We start from the raw sequence: 20,060 nt of genomic DNA on the forward strand, positions 1-20,060 counted from the left end.
AACTCTCAAACACTATAGTCCAAAAAAGGAAATGTTTTCTTAAGGGAAAAAGAGAGTAATGGAGAGTCTTTGAGTGGGGTTACGTCATGATCAGATTTGCATTTTTAAAACATTATTCAGCAGTAGAGAGAATGGATTAACAGAAGAATTTCTAAATGTGTAAAGCAGTGGGTTAATGTTTTTTGAGCATCACCTACATAAAGGTGATAGCTGAAGCTGTAAAGAATGCATAGCAGAGGAAAACTAAGCTTGCAACCAAAATAATCTTGCAAAAATATGTCATTTCCCTGGTTTAAGTTCTTTAATGGCATTCAGAATCTTGACTCCTTTCCATAGTTTTCCTATCCTTGTATCCTTCTTCAACCAATTGCTTCAGGACACTGGCTTTCTTTCTATTTTCGGGACTCTCCAACCACTCCTCCTCAGCTGACCGCCTGTGGTCTGGGTGACCTCTGACCCTGGAATGCTTTTTCTGCAGATAGGCACATGGCTGGTCCCGTAATGCCCAGACTCAGCTTGGAACATCTTCCCCGATAAACACAATCTAAAGTAACCAACTAGTTGCTTGAACTCCCAGGACTCTATTTTCATTTCTGCCATTATTTTATTTCATTATTTTGACTGATTTACTGTCTATTTCCGGTTTGCTGAACTAGGATGTGAGTTCTGCAAGAGTAGAAATCCTTTCTGTCTTCACCTGAATTGGTGCACCTTGAACAGTGCATGAAGTTATGTCAGTGAATCAAAGAACATTCCTATGTTCTTCTCAAAGTATAGAGGTTCATTATTTTTTTAACGGAAAGTGTATTTTCCTGACATTAAAAAGGATAAGCTTGCAGGGAAGTTAGAAAAACTATCACACCTAGAGGAGCCTAAGGAGACAGGACAATTGTAACATTGTGTATGTATATGTGTGTGCATGGAATGTAATGTGATATCCTGGGTAGGATCCTGAAACAGAAAAAGGACTTAGGTAAAAACTAAGGAAATCGGAATTAAACTATGCACTTTCAGCTAATAATAAATATCAGTATTGATTAATTGTAATAAATGCACACCATAATATTAATTATAATAAATACAATGAATTATAATAAATGTAAATACTAATGTAAGATATTAACAATTGAGGGAATTATATGTATAGGGGGATATATGAGAATTTTCTCTACTTCTCAGTCACTTTTTCTGTAAATCTAAAACTGTTCCAAAAAATATTCTTTAGTAAAAAAATAAAAATAAACAGTAAATGCTTATAAAGAGTTAAAAAATACAGAAGTATATAAATTAAAACCTGAAAGTCTACTTATGGAACAACTCCCACCTCGCCCAAAAAGAATCACTTCGACACTTTGTTGTATTCCCTCCAGACTGGTAAATGTTTACACACTCACACAAACAAATGCCATCACTATAATTATGCTGTTCACTGTTGATTTTTGCTTGCTTGTTTGTTTTTACTTCATAATATATCACACCCATCTTTCTAGGTCAAAACAAGATCTACCTCATTCTCCCTGTGGCTCAAGAGTATTCTATTATTTGGTGCAGCAGTTTATTCAATGGGTTTCCTACTGATGTTTTGTTGTTATAAGCCATGATACAGTCCACCTTGTGATCAGCTCTACATGTTGGTTCTTTTCAGTAGTACAATGATACCTTATTTGCCACTACCTAATCCCAAAGTTTTGTGTGTGTTTTTTTTTTTTTTTTTCTAGGCAAGAAGAACAACACTACCTTGTGATTGTATGGGAAAACTTATAAAGAAACATTATAAAAACATGGAATTGATTTTAAAAAGTTTTCTCTGGTAGGCTATTTAAGAGGCTGATAATGATTGCTTTGAAGGAGGAAGCTGAATGACCAGGAGAGAGGTACGATGTAAAGTTGCACTATGGATCTCCAAGGGAACGCCACACAGACACAGCACAATGTCAGTGACATGCCCCAGAGTTAGTAATGCCGTTTCCCTACTTTCTGGATTTTAAACCATGTAAAAATCTATCTGAGAATTATTTGAAATATATATTGTTGAATTCTTTAAACAAAATGATTGCCCTCAGACTATAACTAACTGAATAATTATAAACAACATATTAATCTGTACATAGGGTTCAAATGGAACCCTATGGCATAAATCTATCTATGGTATGTTAGTACATCAAACATGGATGAAGATATCTATCTGCATCATTAAATAAGGAAAAAGTATTTCTGGTTGCATGTAAGAATGCTAGTTGTCCAATAACTCTTACCATACACACAAAGTCACAGGACACTATGCCCAGCTGCAAAGCTATCCCTATTAAAGAAGGGTTTAGCTGTACAGAATGATAGCCCATGGGATATGGTCAGAAGTAGTAGGGTAAGACTTCTGGGAAGTTCTAAAAGAGATGCCTCTTTTGGTTACTTGTATTTCTCCTTCTTCCTGTTCAGAGATTAGCATGAAGTGATGATTGGAACCTAAATAACTATCATGTCAGTAGCTATCTTGTCACTGAGGATAGAAGCCCATGTGCTAAACATAATAGAGCAGAAAATCATATGAAACTTTTTTAAATGTGTTTTCATGCTAATCCTGAACTGTCATGTCTGCATTTATTTTCTTTTTTTTTCTTTTTTTAATACTAGAGGCCCAGTGCACAAAATTCATTCAGTCGGGGCGGGGCGGGGGGGGGGCATCCCTCAGCCTGGCCTGCACCCTCTCGCAGTCCGGGAGCCCTCAAAGGATGTCCAACTGATGGCTTAGGCCCGTTCCTGCGTTGAGCATCTACCCCCTGTGGTCAGTGCACGTCATAGCAACCGGTTGGTTGTTCCACCTTTTGGTTGATTTGCATATTAGCCTTTTATTATAAAGGATATTTTTATTGATTTCAGAGAGGAAGGGAGAGGGAGAAAGAGGTAGAAACATCAACAATGAGAGAGAATCATTGGTTAGCTGCCTCTTGCATGCCCCACACTGGGGACCGAGCCTGCGCAACCCAGGCATGTGCTCTTGACTGGAATCAAACCCGGGACCCTTCAGTCTACAGGCTGATGCTCTATCCACTGAGCCAAACCAGCTAGGGCTGAATTTCTTTTTTATGTGTGAAAATAAAGCCCTGGTTTGTACAAGTGCCCACGGTTATGTTTGTTACTACCAGCTGTACAAAATTCATACATTTGATAAGGGAAAATAGCAAAATTATAACTCTGTTGGGAGTGGTACTAAAATATCATTTGTTGGGTTCCAAGCCATCAGGCAACTACTTTGCTGCAAATTACCCCTTAAAATTTCCATTTCTTTTCTGACCTTTATCAGAAAAGTTAATGATACTTCCAGAAAGCAGGATCTTAAATCTGTAATACTATTTTTAATGTCTTTTTTTTTTTCTTCTGGTTAGCTATGTGCTCAAAAAGCTGTTAAAGTAATAGCAAAATAAATTGATGTATATTCTCTTGTTTGCATAGAAATAATATCTATTTATATTCTTTTATTTAAAACTTTTCTGAAGGTAAACTCATGTTCAGAAAGTAAGGTCTATTTGAATAGATTTTAAATAAACAATTTTACAATTAAGTAATGATCCAGCCTTTGATCAGGAATTTATAAGTGAGAAGAGAATACCACCTGGTAAAAAGAAGTGAGAAAATACTTTTGTTTTAGATGAAAATGTTTTATTTGAAAACAGAAGAGCTTTTTTTTTATCTTCATTAAATTACTTTCTGAAGCTTTTGAAAACCATGTATATACAAATAGAAGCCAGGATTTGTTTGTTTATAGGAAATGTGCAAAACAGAAGAGACAGTCTCATATGACTTTGTAAGGCAGCCATCTCTGCCTGGCCTGACACATTAACTACGGAAATTTTGAGAGATTCCCAGAATGATTTTCCTTGTATGTCAGAGCAGGATTTCCATCACCAACATATGTCACTGTCCTCTGGAAGTATCTGAATCATTACATTTATAAACTGACCTGTCCGAACTCTTAAATAATACCTGTGTAATTTACTCTGCTTGCAGTACATAGGGTTTTATAGACTTTTGAGTCAACGAATGCCTGATAACAGCATTTAATGACTATAACTTATAGAAGAGAATAACTTCTTGATCTAAAGGAAACTACTTTGGATTTGTAGACAGAAGTCACTTTCTTTGATCTCAATGTCTTTTAGCAGTAGGTTCAGGGCTGAAGAAACGTGCAGGGTGCAGATTTATATTTTCTCTCTTTCTGACACAAATCAAGTGCAGATTTATCAAGCTGTGAAATATATTAAGTTCACATGGTTTTAACAAAGGGTTACCAAACCTCTAGAACCTGCTGTGATTCAAACTACTTTCAGATGTCCTTTTAATTATATTAAATGAAAGTTTGGGTTGGCTTTGATGCTTATGGGCAAACATTAAAATCTCTTGAAAGAGCTGCTAAAAGCACTCCCTGTTGCTGTAGTTAATATACTACATTGCATGCACACTGCTAGCCAATTTATTCTAGCCACTTTAACAAGGACATCCAGCCTGACAGGCCACACAGAAGAGTACCACAAGTCAAGCAAAGCACAAATCATTAGACTACTTCGAAAGTTGTTTGACATGCACCACGGAGCTCTTTGTCACACAGCCAATTAAGTGACCAAACAAGGAACTCGAAAATACTCATTAATTTCTTTGTAGCAGTATAAATGGAGGTTAGAATCCTTCTTGTCTTATACACCAAAGGCACATGAGTAAAACTAGCATAATTCAATTTGCACATTGTCAAAAGTGCAAGTAGCAACTTTGGTTCACAGTAAGTCTGGATTAAAGACCAAAAAAAGCGAAAGGCATAGGTAAAAATATTTAGCTAGTACATATAATAATAGATATCCAGGCCTTGGAATTTTTAAATTAATCAACAGTTGACATGATTTCTAACCTTGAAAAGCTGTATCAGCATTTCTGGGCAGATTCAGCAGCACCTGCCATCATGTCCTTCTCTGAGAACCTGACCTTGAGTAGACTCCTGGAAGCCACCCTGCCAGGTCCTCCTCCTTCATTAAGGCTGCTCTTGGGTCTCTCTTGGGTTTCTCCTCTTCTCCCTGACCTCTTAATGTGCCAGTGTCCTGAGGCTCAATCCTAGATTCTTTCCTCTTCTCTCCCTACACTCACTCCCTTGATGAATTCATCTAGAACATTGGTTGTAAAGGCAACATAAGATGAGACAGTATGATTATTTCAGGCTTGACATTTCACCTGAACTTCAAGCTTGCATATCTAACTGCATATTTAACATCTAGATTGCATGCATGTCTAAGAGAAATCTCAAAAGTTAACATGCCCCAAATAAAATTATGTTTGTGCCCTGCCCAACAGATAACCAATTAGACCATCTCAATAAATGGTGCTTCATCCTTCAGGTTGTTCAGGCAAAACACTTCCTATCATTTTAAGTTCTCTTTCTGACACTTCACATATAATCCCTTAGCAAGTCCTGTTAGTTCCACTTAAAAAAAAAAGTAGAATGTGAATAATTATCTCAGCATCCCACACTCATATTCTACTCCAAGTGGTCACCCTGTTTCAGCCCTTAATTTTCCTGCTATCATCTCCTCTCCACTTTTTAAACTTATCAGGTCATGTCATCCCTCTGGTCAGAAACCTACAGTGGTTTACAATGTTTTTCTGAAGAAAAACCAAAGTCCTTGCAATGGTCTATCAGACTTGGGCTCTTGCCACCCCAGAGATTCAGGCCCCAGTACCCGCTTCTCCTTCACTCTGCACTGGTTGTACTGGCCTCATGGAACACCACAGGCATAGTTCCACCGCAGAAACTCCGCATAGTTCACTCCTTCACCTCCTTTAGAGGTTTGCTCAAACATCACCTCAGTGATGTGGTTCCTGCTTTTGTAGGAGAGAAGAATTTGCCACTCCAAAATATATTTCTCTAACATAATAATTATTTTAAGCTTGTTATTTTTAAGAAACAGCAGACATAGGAGAAGCTCTGAAAACTGAGTAGAAGAGACATTTAGATTTATAAAGGAACTCTCTATTGTAAAGGTGTCTCCCTCTCTGTACCAGGAAGACAAGGATGACTCAGTCTCTAGAAAATCTTCACAATGAAGAAAACAATTACTTAGATCTACATAGAAACCTTGTCCTTGTGCTTTTCTTGGTTACTCCCATGACTGATTCTCCTATTGCTTTTAGTTGAGAATGGTATCTAAGGTGATAGTTTCAGCCATTTTGGTGAGTTACTCGGTTCTCCCATATATATAGGACGGATACATGTTATTAAACTTTTGTTTTTCTACTGCTCATCTTTTTTACTTGATTATTAGACCAGCAAAGAACCTAGAAGGGTAGAAGAAAAAAATTCCCATCCCCACACTTTGTTTTTTCTCCTTAGCATTTACCATCATGCCATATACCATGTATTTCTTATACTTAGTGTATTGTTTATATTCTGACACTAGGAATTTTACCCTAGGAAAGAGAGCAGGAGTTTCGCGTGTTATGTGCACTGTATTCCCAGTACTGATAAGGTTACTGGGAACATGTGCTCAACTATTAAGTCTTGAATATTTTTGTTGTTAACTAGTTTGTGATATTTTTCCAGTTGAAGATAGAGGTTGTTTTGGCCCTGCTGGTACGTAGGAGAAAGATTTCTAGTGTCTAATTAAGGTAAAACAAATAAAACCAGTAAAAATAAAATGAGCAAATTATAGTTCCAAATTGAGATTTAAAGAAGGGCTTGCTTCAAATAACTTGTAAGCTTTAAAGAACACATAGGCCATCTTCCTTTGAAAAATAGGAATGAAAGTAAGGAGAAAGGAAGTTAGGAAGGAAGGAAACCAGGTGTGTACACACGGGCACATGTGCGTGTGGACAAAGCGGAAGATGGGCACATGCTCAGTGAGTCAGGCTGACACAGGGAAACTGCCTGTCAGTCAATCCTGGGACCATGGATTGGCTGGAGTAGGCAGGGCCACTGCAAGACAGCAAGCATTTTGGAATATCTAACCCTCTAAAGAAAGGAATTCACTCTCTTGGCTTGTGGGGCTCTCTTGTTCCTGCTTCCTTGCATTTGCCCTCATGTTTCCTCCACAGCGATGTGGCCCAGAAGACCCTCCATGCAATGGACTGGTGGACTGCAGTGGGGAATACAAGCTCCAGTAAGCTAGCCTCATGTTGGATTGGGCCGGGCTCCAACATGGAGTGAAAACTCTGGACAGTGGCTCTGATTCCAGCTCTGCTACACCTCTTCCTTGGGGGAATGAAGGGAAATGGGTCTGTGGAAACGAAGGGGTTTGATTCCACAGAAGTAAAACTTTCTACAATACCTCATCCTCCCATGCAAGTTTCAGAAAATTGCTTTTCTTGGGATATCACAAGAACCTCACGCCTACCAGCAACCGGTGGGGACGAGGACCTCTCCCCACTGATAACAGATCTAGCTAATGCATAAAATAGACACTGACCCTCTAGAAAACTGAAAACCAAATGGATTTAGATGGTCAAAACCAACCCTAGAAGAGTATTATTTGTACAAGTGGAAAGGTCATATTTTTAAGAATCTCAATGACTAAACAATGATATATTTTTTAAATCTAATACATAAAGTGCTTCAGGTGTATTTCATATCTATTTTATAGAGAGCTCAGGATATGCTCTGAACATAGAAACAATAGGGTACATAACCAAGTCTTTAACATTCAAATAGACTAAAGTATAAAGTATTGTTCACTCTATAATTCATAGAATAATGATCTACATTAAAACAAACAGGAGTAATGCCATGTATTAATGAGCACAGCATTTCTGCTTCACCAATATTCTGTGTGCATTTGGTGTTATCAAGATGTTTAGTCAATAGCTGAAACATTTACCCATAGCCAGTCAATTATAACCCCAGGAAATCAGCCACTGAATAAACTGTGCTATTAATTTTCCATCAGAGATTTGTGTTTGAATGACCATGCATTTCATAGATTTAAATACTGAAAGGCTAATTATCTCCAAGGTCCCATTGAGGAGACGGCATAGATTGCAATAAAAACCAATCCAAAAATTGCTCAAAATGATCTTCAGCTTTCAGTGTTGAAGAACACTTTCATTTCTCTGTTACACACACTAAGAGGATAGCACTTATACACAGTGTATTAACCTACCAAAGTAATTTTCTTTCCCCAAACCTTAGAAAAATAAACCTTTAGCAGTTTCTTATACACATTCACTATTTTACAAAATATAAAGTAAAAGCTTATCTTCCTAATATGTTTAATATTCAAATTATTATTATTATTTTTCCTTTTAAATGTCTTTCTTACAAAACACCCTCATTGTGAATAAACTGATATGGTTTAGTTTCTAGACTGCCAATATAAGAACCAGCAACTTTGTACCTTGAGGCATCTCTCTTTATAAATGCAACTGGCCTTCCCCTCTAAAGATGCTATGATACAGCCTGGCTGGCATGGCTTAGTGGTTGAGCATCGATCTATGAGTCAGAAGGTCATGGTTCGATTCCTGGTCGGGGCACATGCCTGGATTTCAGGCTCGATCCCCACTAAGGGGTGTGCAGGAGACAGCTGATCAGTGACTCTGTCTCATCATGGATGTTTCTCTCTCTCTCTCTCTCTCTCTCTCTCTCTCTCTCTCTCTCTCTCTCTCTCTCCCTTCCTCTCTGAAATCAATAAAAATGTATTAAAAATAAAAATATTCTGATACATACACATAAAGTTTATAGGCACATAGTTTCATATATTTTCTTCCTTCCTAATGAAGGGGAACAGAATACACCACCCCAAGTTGTTCACATTGGCATGTGGATTATTTTGAGCTCAGAGCAATCAAGACCTAGCACTCAGGAAAAATTTGACCTCTCCCTTAACTACCTAAAAGAATTTAGATAGGAAGCCTATACCAGGAAGAGAGCTATTAACAGAAATAACTTTTTTTAAAATCTGAAAGACTTGTCTACATGGCAGGGCAAACATCTGTTTACCAAACATCTGTGCTCCTTATTCTCCTGTAGATTCCACTCCTCCCTTTGGAAGAAGCCCCAGGGCCCATCTCTTCCCTTAGCCCAGGATGGCATATAAACCTCAACTGCAGGGCTGCCTTTGAGTCCCATGTCTTCATGGGGCTCCCAGGCATTCATAATTAACATTCTTTTTCTCCTGTTAATCTGTCTTGTGTCAATTTAATTATTAGCCCAGCCAAAGAATCTGGAAAGGAAGAAGGGAAATGTTTTTCTGCCCCTCCACTGCCTTCCTGACTTCTTTCCTTTCTTGTAAAAGGAACTATAAAGCTTGTTTCTGGGATTTTTTTTTTTCATACAGAACTCACAAATATGCTCTGTATGGATTGGATTTTACCTTTCTTAAAAACAAACTACAACATGATAAGTAATGAAAAATTACATTTACTTTGGGGTTAACATTGACAATGAATGGGAAAGTAAGGTAATGGCAGCATATGTGGAATATTCTGCTATACAAGCATGATATTCCAAGTATCCTGAACTATCCATTGCCTTACATGATTTTGATGGTCATTTTTTAAATATATATATATATATATATATATATATATATATATTGACTGATTTCAGAGAGGAAGGGAGAGGGAGAGAGAGATAGAAACATCAATAATGAGAGGGAATCATTGATTGGCTGCCTCCTGCACGCTCCCTACTGTGGATGGAGCCCACAACCCGGGCACGTGCCCTTGGCCGGAATCGAACACAGGACCCTTCAGTCCGCAGGCCGACACTCTATCCACAGAGCCAAACCGGCTAGGGCTTGATGGTCATCTCTGAATGACTTGCTACTCAAATATTAGGTGGCCAGTTAATGAAGTGTTTTCATATACACCTCTATGAAGAAATTAGAGAGTCCTGTATTACACCCAACTCACCTTGTAGTGATGATCAACATTCTCACAACCCAAGTTGCACCTCCAGCTTTGTGTGTCTCTTGTAAGAAGGAGCATTGGAATGGCCACATCTTTTCAGCACACACCCTTTCATGTGACTTTTCTTTCCCACCCTTAGTGCCCGCCCAGAAATTCCTTTAATGCAACAGTATTTATTATAATTTTTTCTCTCAGATGCCCACACATGCTACCACCAACAGAGACAATTCAACAACTTAACACATTTATAAAAACGCAGAAAGTACCTGGACATAGGCTCTGCAAGAGCGCTCCCTTTTCTGAAGCTGAATCCAATAAGACAGCAGATTAAACACGGAATAGAAAAAACAAGTTAGTGACAGAAGGAACAAGAAAAATAAAAGAACACATCTACACAAAACACCTTATTTTGTTGAGCACCACTTTCTAGAAGAGAATGAAAGCTAAGCAGCAGCAAAATGTAAGCCATAGCTTGAAAAATAGTGGCCAACACCCTGTCAGAACAGCCCAAAGTGAAAACTGGATGGTGTAAAGCTGTTAACGATGGAAAGAAATCTTGGAATAAATTTAGTAGAAATTAGTAAAAATCAACATACTTCATTCATTGTGAATGATTAATTTCATATCAGGTTAGTTACTAATTCATGGGCCACAAATAAAGACATGAAGTTAAGTGACAAAAATTTGGAACCCATTTTTCAAAGATAGGATGTTGTTTGTGGTTTACAGACTATATAGATGGTTAATGTGCAACCACAAGCTCTGTGTTCAAACATACAAAAGATTCTGTTTACCTGAAAAATAGAAATGCCCATTCAATTATGACTATTTGATTCTAAGGGACATATACCAAGAGGTAAGTAACTTCTGGTTAAAAGAATATGAACAATATCCTGATTTATCACTGCTTTTATTTCCTAAAGAATTTCTTTTGACAGTTTTGACCAAATAAAAATTTATAGATTTTAGAATCTTGTGTGTGGGATAAGAAGAAGCCTGTGTTTGTTTACTTATTTTCATATACAAGGACGTTTTACTGACCAAAAGGTTAATAGCAAGTCATGTTCAGTCCCAAACATCCCTACACCCGCCCCCCCCCCCCCAAGAAAAAGAATAATTAATAAGCTTGGCTGACCTGTTTCAATAAATGACCCAACATTTTACAAATTAGATTGTGGTTTTCCTACTCTTTCCTATTTTTTTCCCTTTCGTAGCCTTGATTGTTGATGGAGAAAATTACTCAGTTTTAAGAAGCAGTTACTGTGATGCCTTTTGTGTGGCGAACACTGAACTTTTTAATGCATGCATTCTTCATGAGCATAGAGCAGTTACTCCTCTAAAGAATTAAGTGAGGAATGAGTGCGAGCAAGGTAATTGCCAGTGCTGTCATTTGGGTCATTGACTCGCATCTCGGCTTTGCAGGACTCTAAAACCCTCCAGAATTTCAATGGTGGAGCACAATTAATTTGTAAGGAGTTGGCTTCGCAAATATGATGGGTTATAACTGCCTCAGGGAACAGTGGGAGTCATAGGAAATGAAAATAAGACAGCAAGCATGTGAATAACCTTTGCCCTCCCATCTCCTTACCCCACCATGCAAATTAACATATGACAGACCACATTATATAAACAACTGAAAAGAGCCAAATGGGGGGGAGGGGGAGGAAGGAGCGCATTAAAAAGCTTCCCAGATGGAAATTTGCCCATTATGTCGTTATTTGATATTCAGAGGCGGCAAGCTGATTAGCTGTAGCCAGTTAGAAAATGACATTAATTGCCAGCTTTACCTGATACTGTCAGACAGCAGCACCATTTTTAAATAAAGATACAAAGTATCGCTATAACAAGTAATGTTATGGATATGTAACATTAATAGAAACTACTACTTGCAGTACATTATGATAACAATAGCTGGCAGCAATATTCATTAATAGTATCCAGTCAGCCTGGGTAATAACACATTAAAATCACAGCATGCCCAGATTACACAGGCAACTGTGGAGCATATTCTACCAGGGGCTTGGTTTGATTTTATCATGGATTTAAGTGACAAAAATAATTCCTTTATGCTCAGCATGAAAAAAAATTCTAATAATAATTTGTATCTAGAAGATACAACTGAGTATGTTTTCTGATGCTGAAATTGCACAAAAGTCTTTAGGCTTTCCTATACCATACCATCACTACTGGAAAATTTTCTTCCATCTTAATGGGTGAGACCCTTAGCTTAACAAGACACGAAGAAGAACTAAATCTATTTATTTTAAAGACCATGCTGAGAAAGTTGCTTTTCATTCTAAAGGGGAATGTTCATTTAGTGATTTCCATGAAGGACCCTGTCAGTGACAAATTCTTGCTTTTTAAGTAGTAAGATTATCATATGCGAGGCTTTAAAATCCATTTTCAGTAACTGATCTTCTATGCTACACAAATATTGTCCAGGAACACAAGTCTTTTGACAGCAGCAATTCTAATTATTTTTTATCACGAGGTTAATTCACCCTGTGATATTTTGTTACATCAGTTATATTACTTAAAATTTGTAAAATAGATTTTATATATTTATGTAAATAAAGTATTTAGCTTATACCGTATATAGGTTATATACAATATACATATAAAATGTCTGTGTATGCAATGTACACATATATATTTATATATAAAATACAGGTTTTCTGAAATTTAAAAAATAAATTCTTTTCATTATTCACAATTTAAATTTGCTGAAATACAATAAACCTTTTTAAGTTTTAAGGTAGTTATATACCATTAAAATATCAAAAGGAAATAAAAGTGGAAACCTAGTTATCTGCCCCATGAGTTTTGAAATGTAATATTAATTTGATTAAATTTTTTTATTTTTAAAATATATGTAATGAATTGCTAACATCCTTTCTCAGTATCACTATTTTCTAAATATCTACTAATTGATTAGACATTTGTTTTATTGTTAATTATTTTAATATAAAATTTGAAAGGAAAAAGTAGAAACAAAATAAATTGCATTTATTGATTTGCGTTTAGCACACAGCACAGAGTAAACATTGTGAAAAATAGAATTGTAAATTCAAAATCTATATGGAGAGGTTATTTATTTGCTGGGGGGGGCAGTTAAAAGCTAAACAGGGCCATAATTATAATGAAATAGTGAACTGAATTGTCTATGCAACTAGCAGTGCACTTTAGGATGATCTGATTTTATCTGAAAGAGCAATGAACCAAGGAAGTCTCACTGCCTTTCCTGCAGCTTTAAAGGTGGACATAACTGAGGTCTTTACCTTGTTCAAGCTGCGCGCAGCACTATCCTTTCCACCTGGAGTCAAGTTCCGGAGCTGGACATCCAGGAGGCCTACCAGCTGATCCATGGCGCGGACGGAGTAGGTGATGTCGCCAGCATTCAAATGATTTCTTGTTTGTTCAGCCAGCTCTCTAGCAATGTTGGCAGCTGTCTCTCCAGATTTCAACTGCAATTTTGAAAGCAGAATAAGAAGGAAAACCATCTTAAATAAGCAATTTTATTGGTCTCTGTGGATAACTGTTTTGCAGAGAAGTTATAATCATTGAGCCAAGAAATAGTTATTCAACTCCATCTTCATCTGGAACATTCCCGGAGTTTTCCTGCTAATCCTTTTTTTTTCCCCTCCCTACTGTACCTGACTTGAAATTCATGTCTTTATGAAGCTCCTCCTGAGGAATCTTACTTCAAAAACTTGTTCTCACCTTAATTAGCCATTTGGGGGGCTAAGTCTATTTGCCATATTATTTTTCTCTGTGAGTTTCTAAATTGGATGTTGATGAGTTTGCATTATGAATCCCAACCATATTCTAAGTTCTCAGAGGTACGGACATTTTCCATTGTGCCTAATTTAGAACTTGGTATACAATGAATACTCACAGGCTGCTAACACTGTGAAAATTTTATTCTAAAGAAAATCTCTGCTTTTCAAAGTGGTCTTCATCTTCTTTCCTACTTAATAAGAGATTTTGCTCCCAATGCACTAGGTAGCAAATTATTGCTGTTTCTAGCATTTTTCTTTTCTGAAACTGTATGCTAACTTTTAAAGTCTATTCTACAAGAATGGATCAAATTGCCAAAAAGCCAAAGATATTCAAAGAGATAAAGGCTAATCCCATAATCATGTGAACAAATCAGATGGCTCTAGGTAACAAGAAGATAAAAATATCTTGCTCTATTATAACTTAAATATATTATTATTGTCAGTATTTAGAAAAAGTGTGTGTGTATGTATGTGTGTGTGTGTGTGTGTGTGTGTGTGTGTGTGTTTGTGTTTCTCCTTTTTTAAAGTACAGTCCAATACAGATCTTAGGATCACAAATGGAAAGGTCCTCTCTTTTTAGGGCAATCTCTCTAATGGATATTCAGAAACCCATAAAGAGCACAAATAAAACTCCTAGTTGTGCCCTAGCTGGTTGGAACATCGTCCAGTGCACTGAAAACCAGCTGATTCCGGGTCAGGGCACATGCCCAGGTTGCGGGTTTGATCCCCCGAAAATGATCAATGTTTCTCTCTTGTCTCTCCCTCTCCCTTCCTCTCTCTCTAAAAAATTCAAAAAAAAAAAACAGCAAAGGTGAACAAGATGGTTCCCAATAATATAAGAAGCTTACATATCAGGGAGGAATGGCTGTTACTAAATGAACTGCAGAAGTATTTCACTTCCGTCTGATGGAGTGCAATACAGAATCCTGGTTTAAGGGCCTTTTAATCTGGTGCATGACTTTAGGGACTGATTTAGGAAATGTTTCTCCAAGGAAGAATGTTTCACCTGGGGTGGAAGGGGAAAGAAGAGATTGGGTTGAGATGAGGGTGTGGCCCTCCAGGCAGAGCGAGCAGCTTTGAGAAGGGAGGGACTTGGAGGCTCAGGGGAAGAGATGATGGGCACGGGGGCACTGCAGTGGGTGTAAGCCGCTGGGGAGGTGAGCAAATCCTGAGCAGGATTCAGAGAACTGTGCTAAGCGCAAGGAAAGGTCCTTAAGTGTCTGCACAATTAAGGAGTGGCCTAATCTGATTTGTACTGAAAACCAAACCCAGGAGTTAGAGGGTTCAGGGTGAAGGAAAGGAGGCCTACTGTGAGGCCAATGGGTAGCAGCTGTTGTGATGAGGGGAGCAGCTGAGATTTACAAATACCTGGAGAGGCCTGCTGTGGGGTTGGAGATGGAATGGGAAGGAGGGGAAGGCACCCAGAGCTATGCCCAGGCTTCCCCTGTCCCTAACTCAATGGTGGTGCCCTAACTAGATTCTCCCATAGCCTCTGTCACCTGGACGTTCATGGCTCAGGTACAGGTGGCCTTTCCAGACCAGGCCTTCACTGACCATATTCTTCCCACTGGCAGCCGGAAGCTGTTCTACTGTCTTTCTGACATTCCTATTTCCTCTCTCACCACTGTTGTTATGGTCTACAATGACCTTATTTCCGGCCCAAAATACACATGTATCTTTTAAAAATATATATGTTTTTATTTGTTTCAGAGAGGAAGGGAGAGGGAGAGAGCGAGATATAAACATAAATGATGAAATAACCATTGATGGGCAATGAGCCCGGGCATGTGCCCTGACAGGGATTCGAACCGTGATCGCCTGGCTCATAGGACAACAATTCAAGCCCTGAATAACACCAGCAGGGCTATACACATCTCTTTAATTTGCCTCAAGTCTTCTATGCAAGAGGGCAAGCTTGAAATAAAGTTATTCTACATATCCTAGCTTACAGACATCGTTAAAATGTCTAGCTCTAACATTTCTTTTACTAAACTCTACTAAAATTATTTCTCAGAAATAAGCGCATGCACACTGAGAAATCTTATGAGTTTTCGGAGGATTAGTAAACTAATGCTTATAGGTACTGAAATGGTGGGATTATAGCTAGGATTAAATTAGGTGAGGGGAAACCCTGCAGCTTTAGTTAAGTATAATAATTATAACAGAGATGGAGAGTATTTACATTTCAAATATTTACACAAGTGAAAACAATTTTCTTTTAAATAAGCTTGACACTTTATGAGATTTATTACATCAAACATTAATTGAGTGCCAAAACAATTTAGAAAAGCGTTACTCCTAGTGTTTTAAGTGTATGGCTGCTATTTCATTATTCTGCTATAAATTTAAGTCAAGTAGGTATGTAAACAAATGCTTCTATCTTACAACTGAAAGAAGGTTAAATAAGTTTCAAGTCTTAAAAAGCCCACCAAGCTCTGATAAAATTAAGAAGCAATTTATTTTCCTTTTGTATTAGATCAACGGAGTGAAAGGAGTGGGAAAATTACAACCTAGGTCCGTGGTCGGCAAACTGCGGCTTGCGAGCCACATGCGGCTCTTTGGCCCCTTGAGTGTGGCTCTTCCACAAAATACCACGGCCTGGGCGAGTCTATTTTGAAGAAGTGGCGTTAGAAGAAGTTTAAGTTAAAAAATGTGGCTCTCAAAAGAAATGTCAATTGTTGTACTGTTGATGTTTGGCTCTGTTGACTAATGAGTTTGCCGACCACTGCCCTAGGTGATAGGATTCAACCTAGTCTTTCAGGGCAAATAACGGGCTTACTTTACATTGTAAAACAGCAGCAGTATTTTTGAGATCTGCACACCCTTCTTTTAAAATTACAGGAAGAACCCCATTTCTCCCAAAAATCTGTCAGTAGCTTGTGTACAAACAAAAGAGATGCTTCAATTTGCTAGAAACGGAAAGACCATTTCCCAGCGCCAATTCAGGCACTGCTTTTCGGTATAATAGTTGGACCAAGTAATGAAGTAGGAAGCACACCTCCTTTGACGTGTAAATATGGAAGCTATTCAAAACCATAACCCCATAGAATTCTACACTGAAAAAGACTGGAGAGATTATACAATGCAATAAACTCTTTAAAGGTATCCAAACCAGAAAATATAAACTCCTTTTTTTGAAAATCTGAGTCTAAGCAAGAGATGTAGCTGAAGTCGGAGACTGTGATTTTGGTAAGCAGTCGTTAAGAAAGGGGAGAAATAGGATACTTTGCCACATAGGTTTGAGAAGACAGAGCTCTGGTTTAATTGGTTGGCTTTCAATAAAAATGGGAAAATATTTTCTAAAACATTAATATGAAGATGTATCTATGTTTCCATACATCCATTTATTTTTACCTGCCTTTCCTTCTATCCATCCCACCATCCATGTATCTCCCCACCTATCAGTCTTCCTGCCCCCCCTCCCCCTCTACTGTTGCTAGGGTGAAGGGAGCTGTACAATTTTTGCCTTTCCCTTTCTGTATAAATTATGCTTTAAATTTCATCTCTTCTTCACAAAGGTATTCTAGCTAGTTTGTTTGTAATAAATTTCTTCATGATAATTCTGACTTTTTAAGGCTTACATTTTTCTCTAGTGAAATGTAATCTACTCTCTATTACCACACAAAGTTTAATCTATAATGCCACCAGTGGCCAGAATTAATTTGTGTGTTAGAAACCATCAAGATACTTTGCCTGTTTTCTCCCGCCTGGCCTGACTGCAAGGGAAAAAGCATAGCTCAATTCTTAGCAAAAATGAAAATATAAAGTGTGCTCTTCCCAAGTAAAGTAAGTGTCTGGGTCCATTTATTTGTATACTTGTTGTCTATAATGCCTGAATATGTGAGCCAACAGTATGATCCTCCACATGGTACAGATGCAAACTGAGCCAGAGCTGTTCTTTCCTTTAATGTCCTCAGGACTCCTCAGAGTACCATGAAGCCATAAAGGACGTGCCTCACATTCCAGGTTACATTATCTCACAATCCCTTGGGCAGGAGAACCTGAATACACTGTTTAAAGAAGAGAATGACCCTCTCCTTTCTTTTGTTCATCTATGCTTTCATTGGGGATGAAAAATGTTCCTTTTCTTTCTTTCTCTCTCTCTCTCTCTCTCTCTCTCTCTCTCTCTCTCTCTCTCTCTCTCTTTCTTTCTTCTTTCTTCCTTTCTCTTTAATTGTGATTTTACTAGAGGCCTGGTGCACAAAATTCATGCATGGGGAGTGTCCCTCAGCCCAGCCTGCACCTTCTCCAATCTGGGATCTCTCTCACAATACAGGACTGCTGGCTCCTAACCCCTCGCCTGCCTGCCTGCCTGCCTGATAGCCCCCTAACTGCTCTCCTGCTGGCATGGTTGTCCCCAACTGCCCTCCTCTGCCAGCCCAATTGCCTCCCCTGCAGGCCCGACTGCCCCCAATTGCCTTCCCCTGCGGGGCTGAGGGGACTGGGGGACTCCGGCTGGATGAGGCTGGATCCTGTGGAGACTGTGTGAGGTGGAGCTGAGGGGATTGGGGGACTGAGGCTGGATGAGGTGGGGCTGAGGGGACTGGGGGACTCCAGCTGGATGAGGCACAGGGTGCCTGCCACCCACCGGCAGGGCTGAGGGGACTGGGAGCCGTCATCTTGTGGCTGTGTGTGCCGCCATCTTGTGAGGGTGTGGCAGTCAATTAGCATATTCCCTCTTTATTAGATAGGATTGTTTTCAGAGAGAGGAAGGGAGAGGGAGAAAGAGAGAGAAATATCAATGATGATAGAGAATCATCGATAGGCTGCCTCCTGTACACCCCTTACTGGGGATCGAGCCTGCAACCCTGGCATTCGCCTTGATCAGGAATCAAACTGTGACTTCCTAGTTCATAGGTTGATGCTCAACCACTGAGCAACACCAGCCAGGCTGTTCCTTCACTTTAAAAGCCTGCAGTTCACAGAACTACAATAGAGGGAGGAGGAGGAGGAATGAATCCTTAAAGATGCCTGTTTCACTTTTTTTCCAATATGACATTTACAAAATCCATCAGAGAAATTAGGGAGGCCAGAGCAGAGGACAGGGATGGGACAAGGGAAAGGAAGAAGGGAGGAGGTGGAGTGAAGGGAGAAAGGAAGAGTGGGTGATGGCAACGAGAGGTGGGGCAGGAGAAGGAGCTAATGCTGAGACAGGATGGGTACTTTCCCTTTGTTAGTTCAAGGCCATTTTTGTCCTCCTCCATCCTGTTCTCTGCCTTAGAAGGTGGACTTATGCGTACTTTATTAAGAATGCCCCTCTTGTGTGGCTTCCCCTGGGGTTTGGCCAATGGGGAGGCTGGGAAGGAGAATAAACAAGGAGGGAGAGTGAGGTCAGAGATTTACTCCCCTACATCTCTTTTTGAAAAAGTGCTTGAGGCGAGGCTGGATCTCCTGTCTATAGTCATCTTTCATCTCAAGGACACCCTACTTCTGATTTTTAGTCATTCCTTGGACCCAGCAACCGCAGGCCTGGGTTAGGAATAGCTCTACTCCTATTATTAGCTCTGGGCTCCCGATCAGTCTCTTGCAGTTCACCTTCGCACTCCCAATACCACTGCAAACCCTCTTCCATCTGTTTATTGTCTGGACTCTGTCCCTGAGGGAGGAAATGAGCAAAGGTATGAATTTGGAGGAAGATGCTTTGGAGAAAAGGGAGAGAAAATACAGGTAAATAACTCCGTGAACACTGCATACTCATTATTTATTGGAAGTTTCCACTGTTAATGTCTAAAAGTGTTGGAGCTTTGTGGCAAAGAAACCTGTGCAAATACCATTTATAGTCAATGAGTAGCATAAGCATTTGGAGGTGCGAGGGACACACCAGGCAAAAGGGTAGAAAGTGAAGAGAGACTAGGTCAGTGAGTATGTGATAGAGAGGCAATCGTAATTTATTCACAGTTGTGGTGGCGGAGCACGATGTCTGGGTAAAGGCAGAGCCAGCTAAAATACCAGCTAACACCGACCTTGGGTTAGTTACATAAGCCGATTTGTTGTGCGCCAAAGCCTCCTGTTATACTTTTGAAGATTTTATAAATTTATAATCAAGCTAAGGTAACATTATACATTCCAATTGCCTACATTCTATAATCCTAATAAATTTATAACCTAGCATAATGTTGGAGCTCCACAGGATTCAACAGACATGCTCTGGCAGAACAAAACATATTTGTTATAAAACAAAAGCACCCCATCCATAAATCAAATGGGCAACAACAGCTGTCTGGCCTCTGTAAGGAATTATCTCTTTTGTCATAAGATTAGCAGGTCTGCGGAGGAAAGAAAAGAATTAAGCATCATTAAAGTCACCCAGTAATTTCTGCAATGAAATAGTCCAACCATATTCAGGAATTGTCTTGAAAACGATTCAGCTTTCTAGGTGAATTATTACCGAATTAATATTAA

At 38.9% G+C, this 20,060-nt stretch overlaps 1 protein-coding gene across 3 annotated transcripts in view; it reads right to left on the reverse strand.

Annotated features, from left to right (window-relative positions):
- Window positions 1-20,060, reverse strand: part of ADGRL3 (adhesion G protein-coupled receptor L3) — a 492,939-nt gene that overhangs the window by 120,162 nt on the left and 352,717 nt on the right. For 2 of the 3 annotated variants that reach the window (XM_054728769.1, XM_054728767.1), the window contains 2 exons: window positions 13,158-13,343; window positions 10,146-10,184 (listed from right to left, as the gene is read on the reverse strand). In XM_054728769.1, coding sequence (XP_054584744.1) covers window positions 10,146-10,184; window positions 13,158-13,343 — 225 coding nt within the window. The remainder of the gene's footprint in view (window positions 1-10,145; window positions 10,185-13,157; window positions 13,344-20,060) is intronic. The other variant, XM_054728772.1, reaches the window with a different exon arrangement.

Source organism: Eptesicus fuscus, chromosome 2 (genome assembly GCF_027574615.1).
Source record: "Eptesicus fuscus isolate TK198812 chromosome 2, DD_ASM_mEF_20220401, whole genome shotgun sequence".
NCBI lineage: Eukaryota > Metazoa > Chordata > Mammalia > Chiroptera > Vespertilionidae > Eptesicus > Eptesicus fuscus.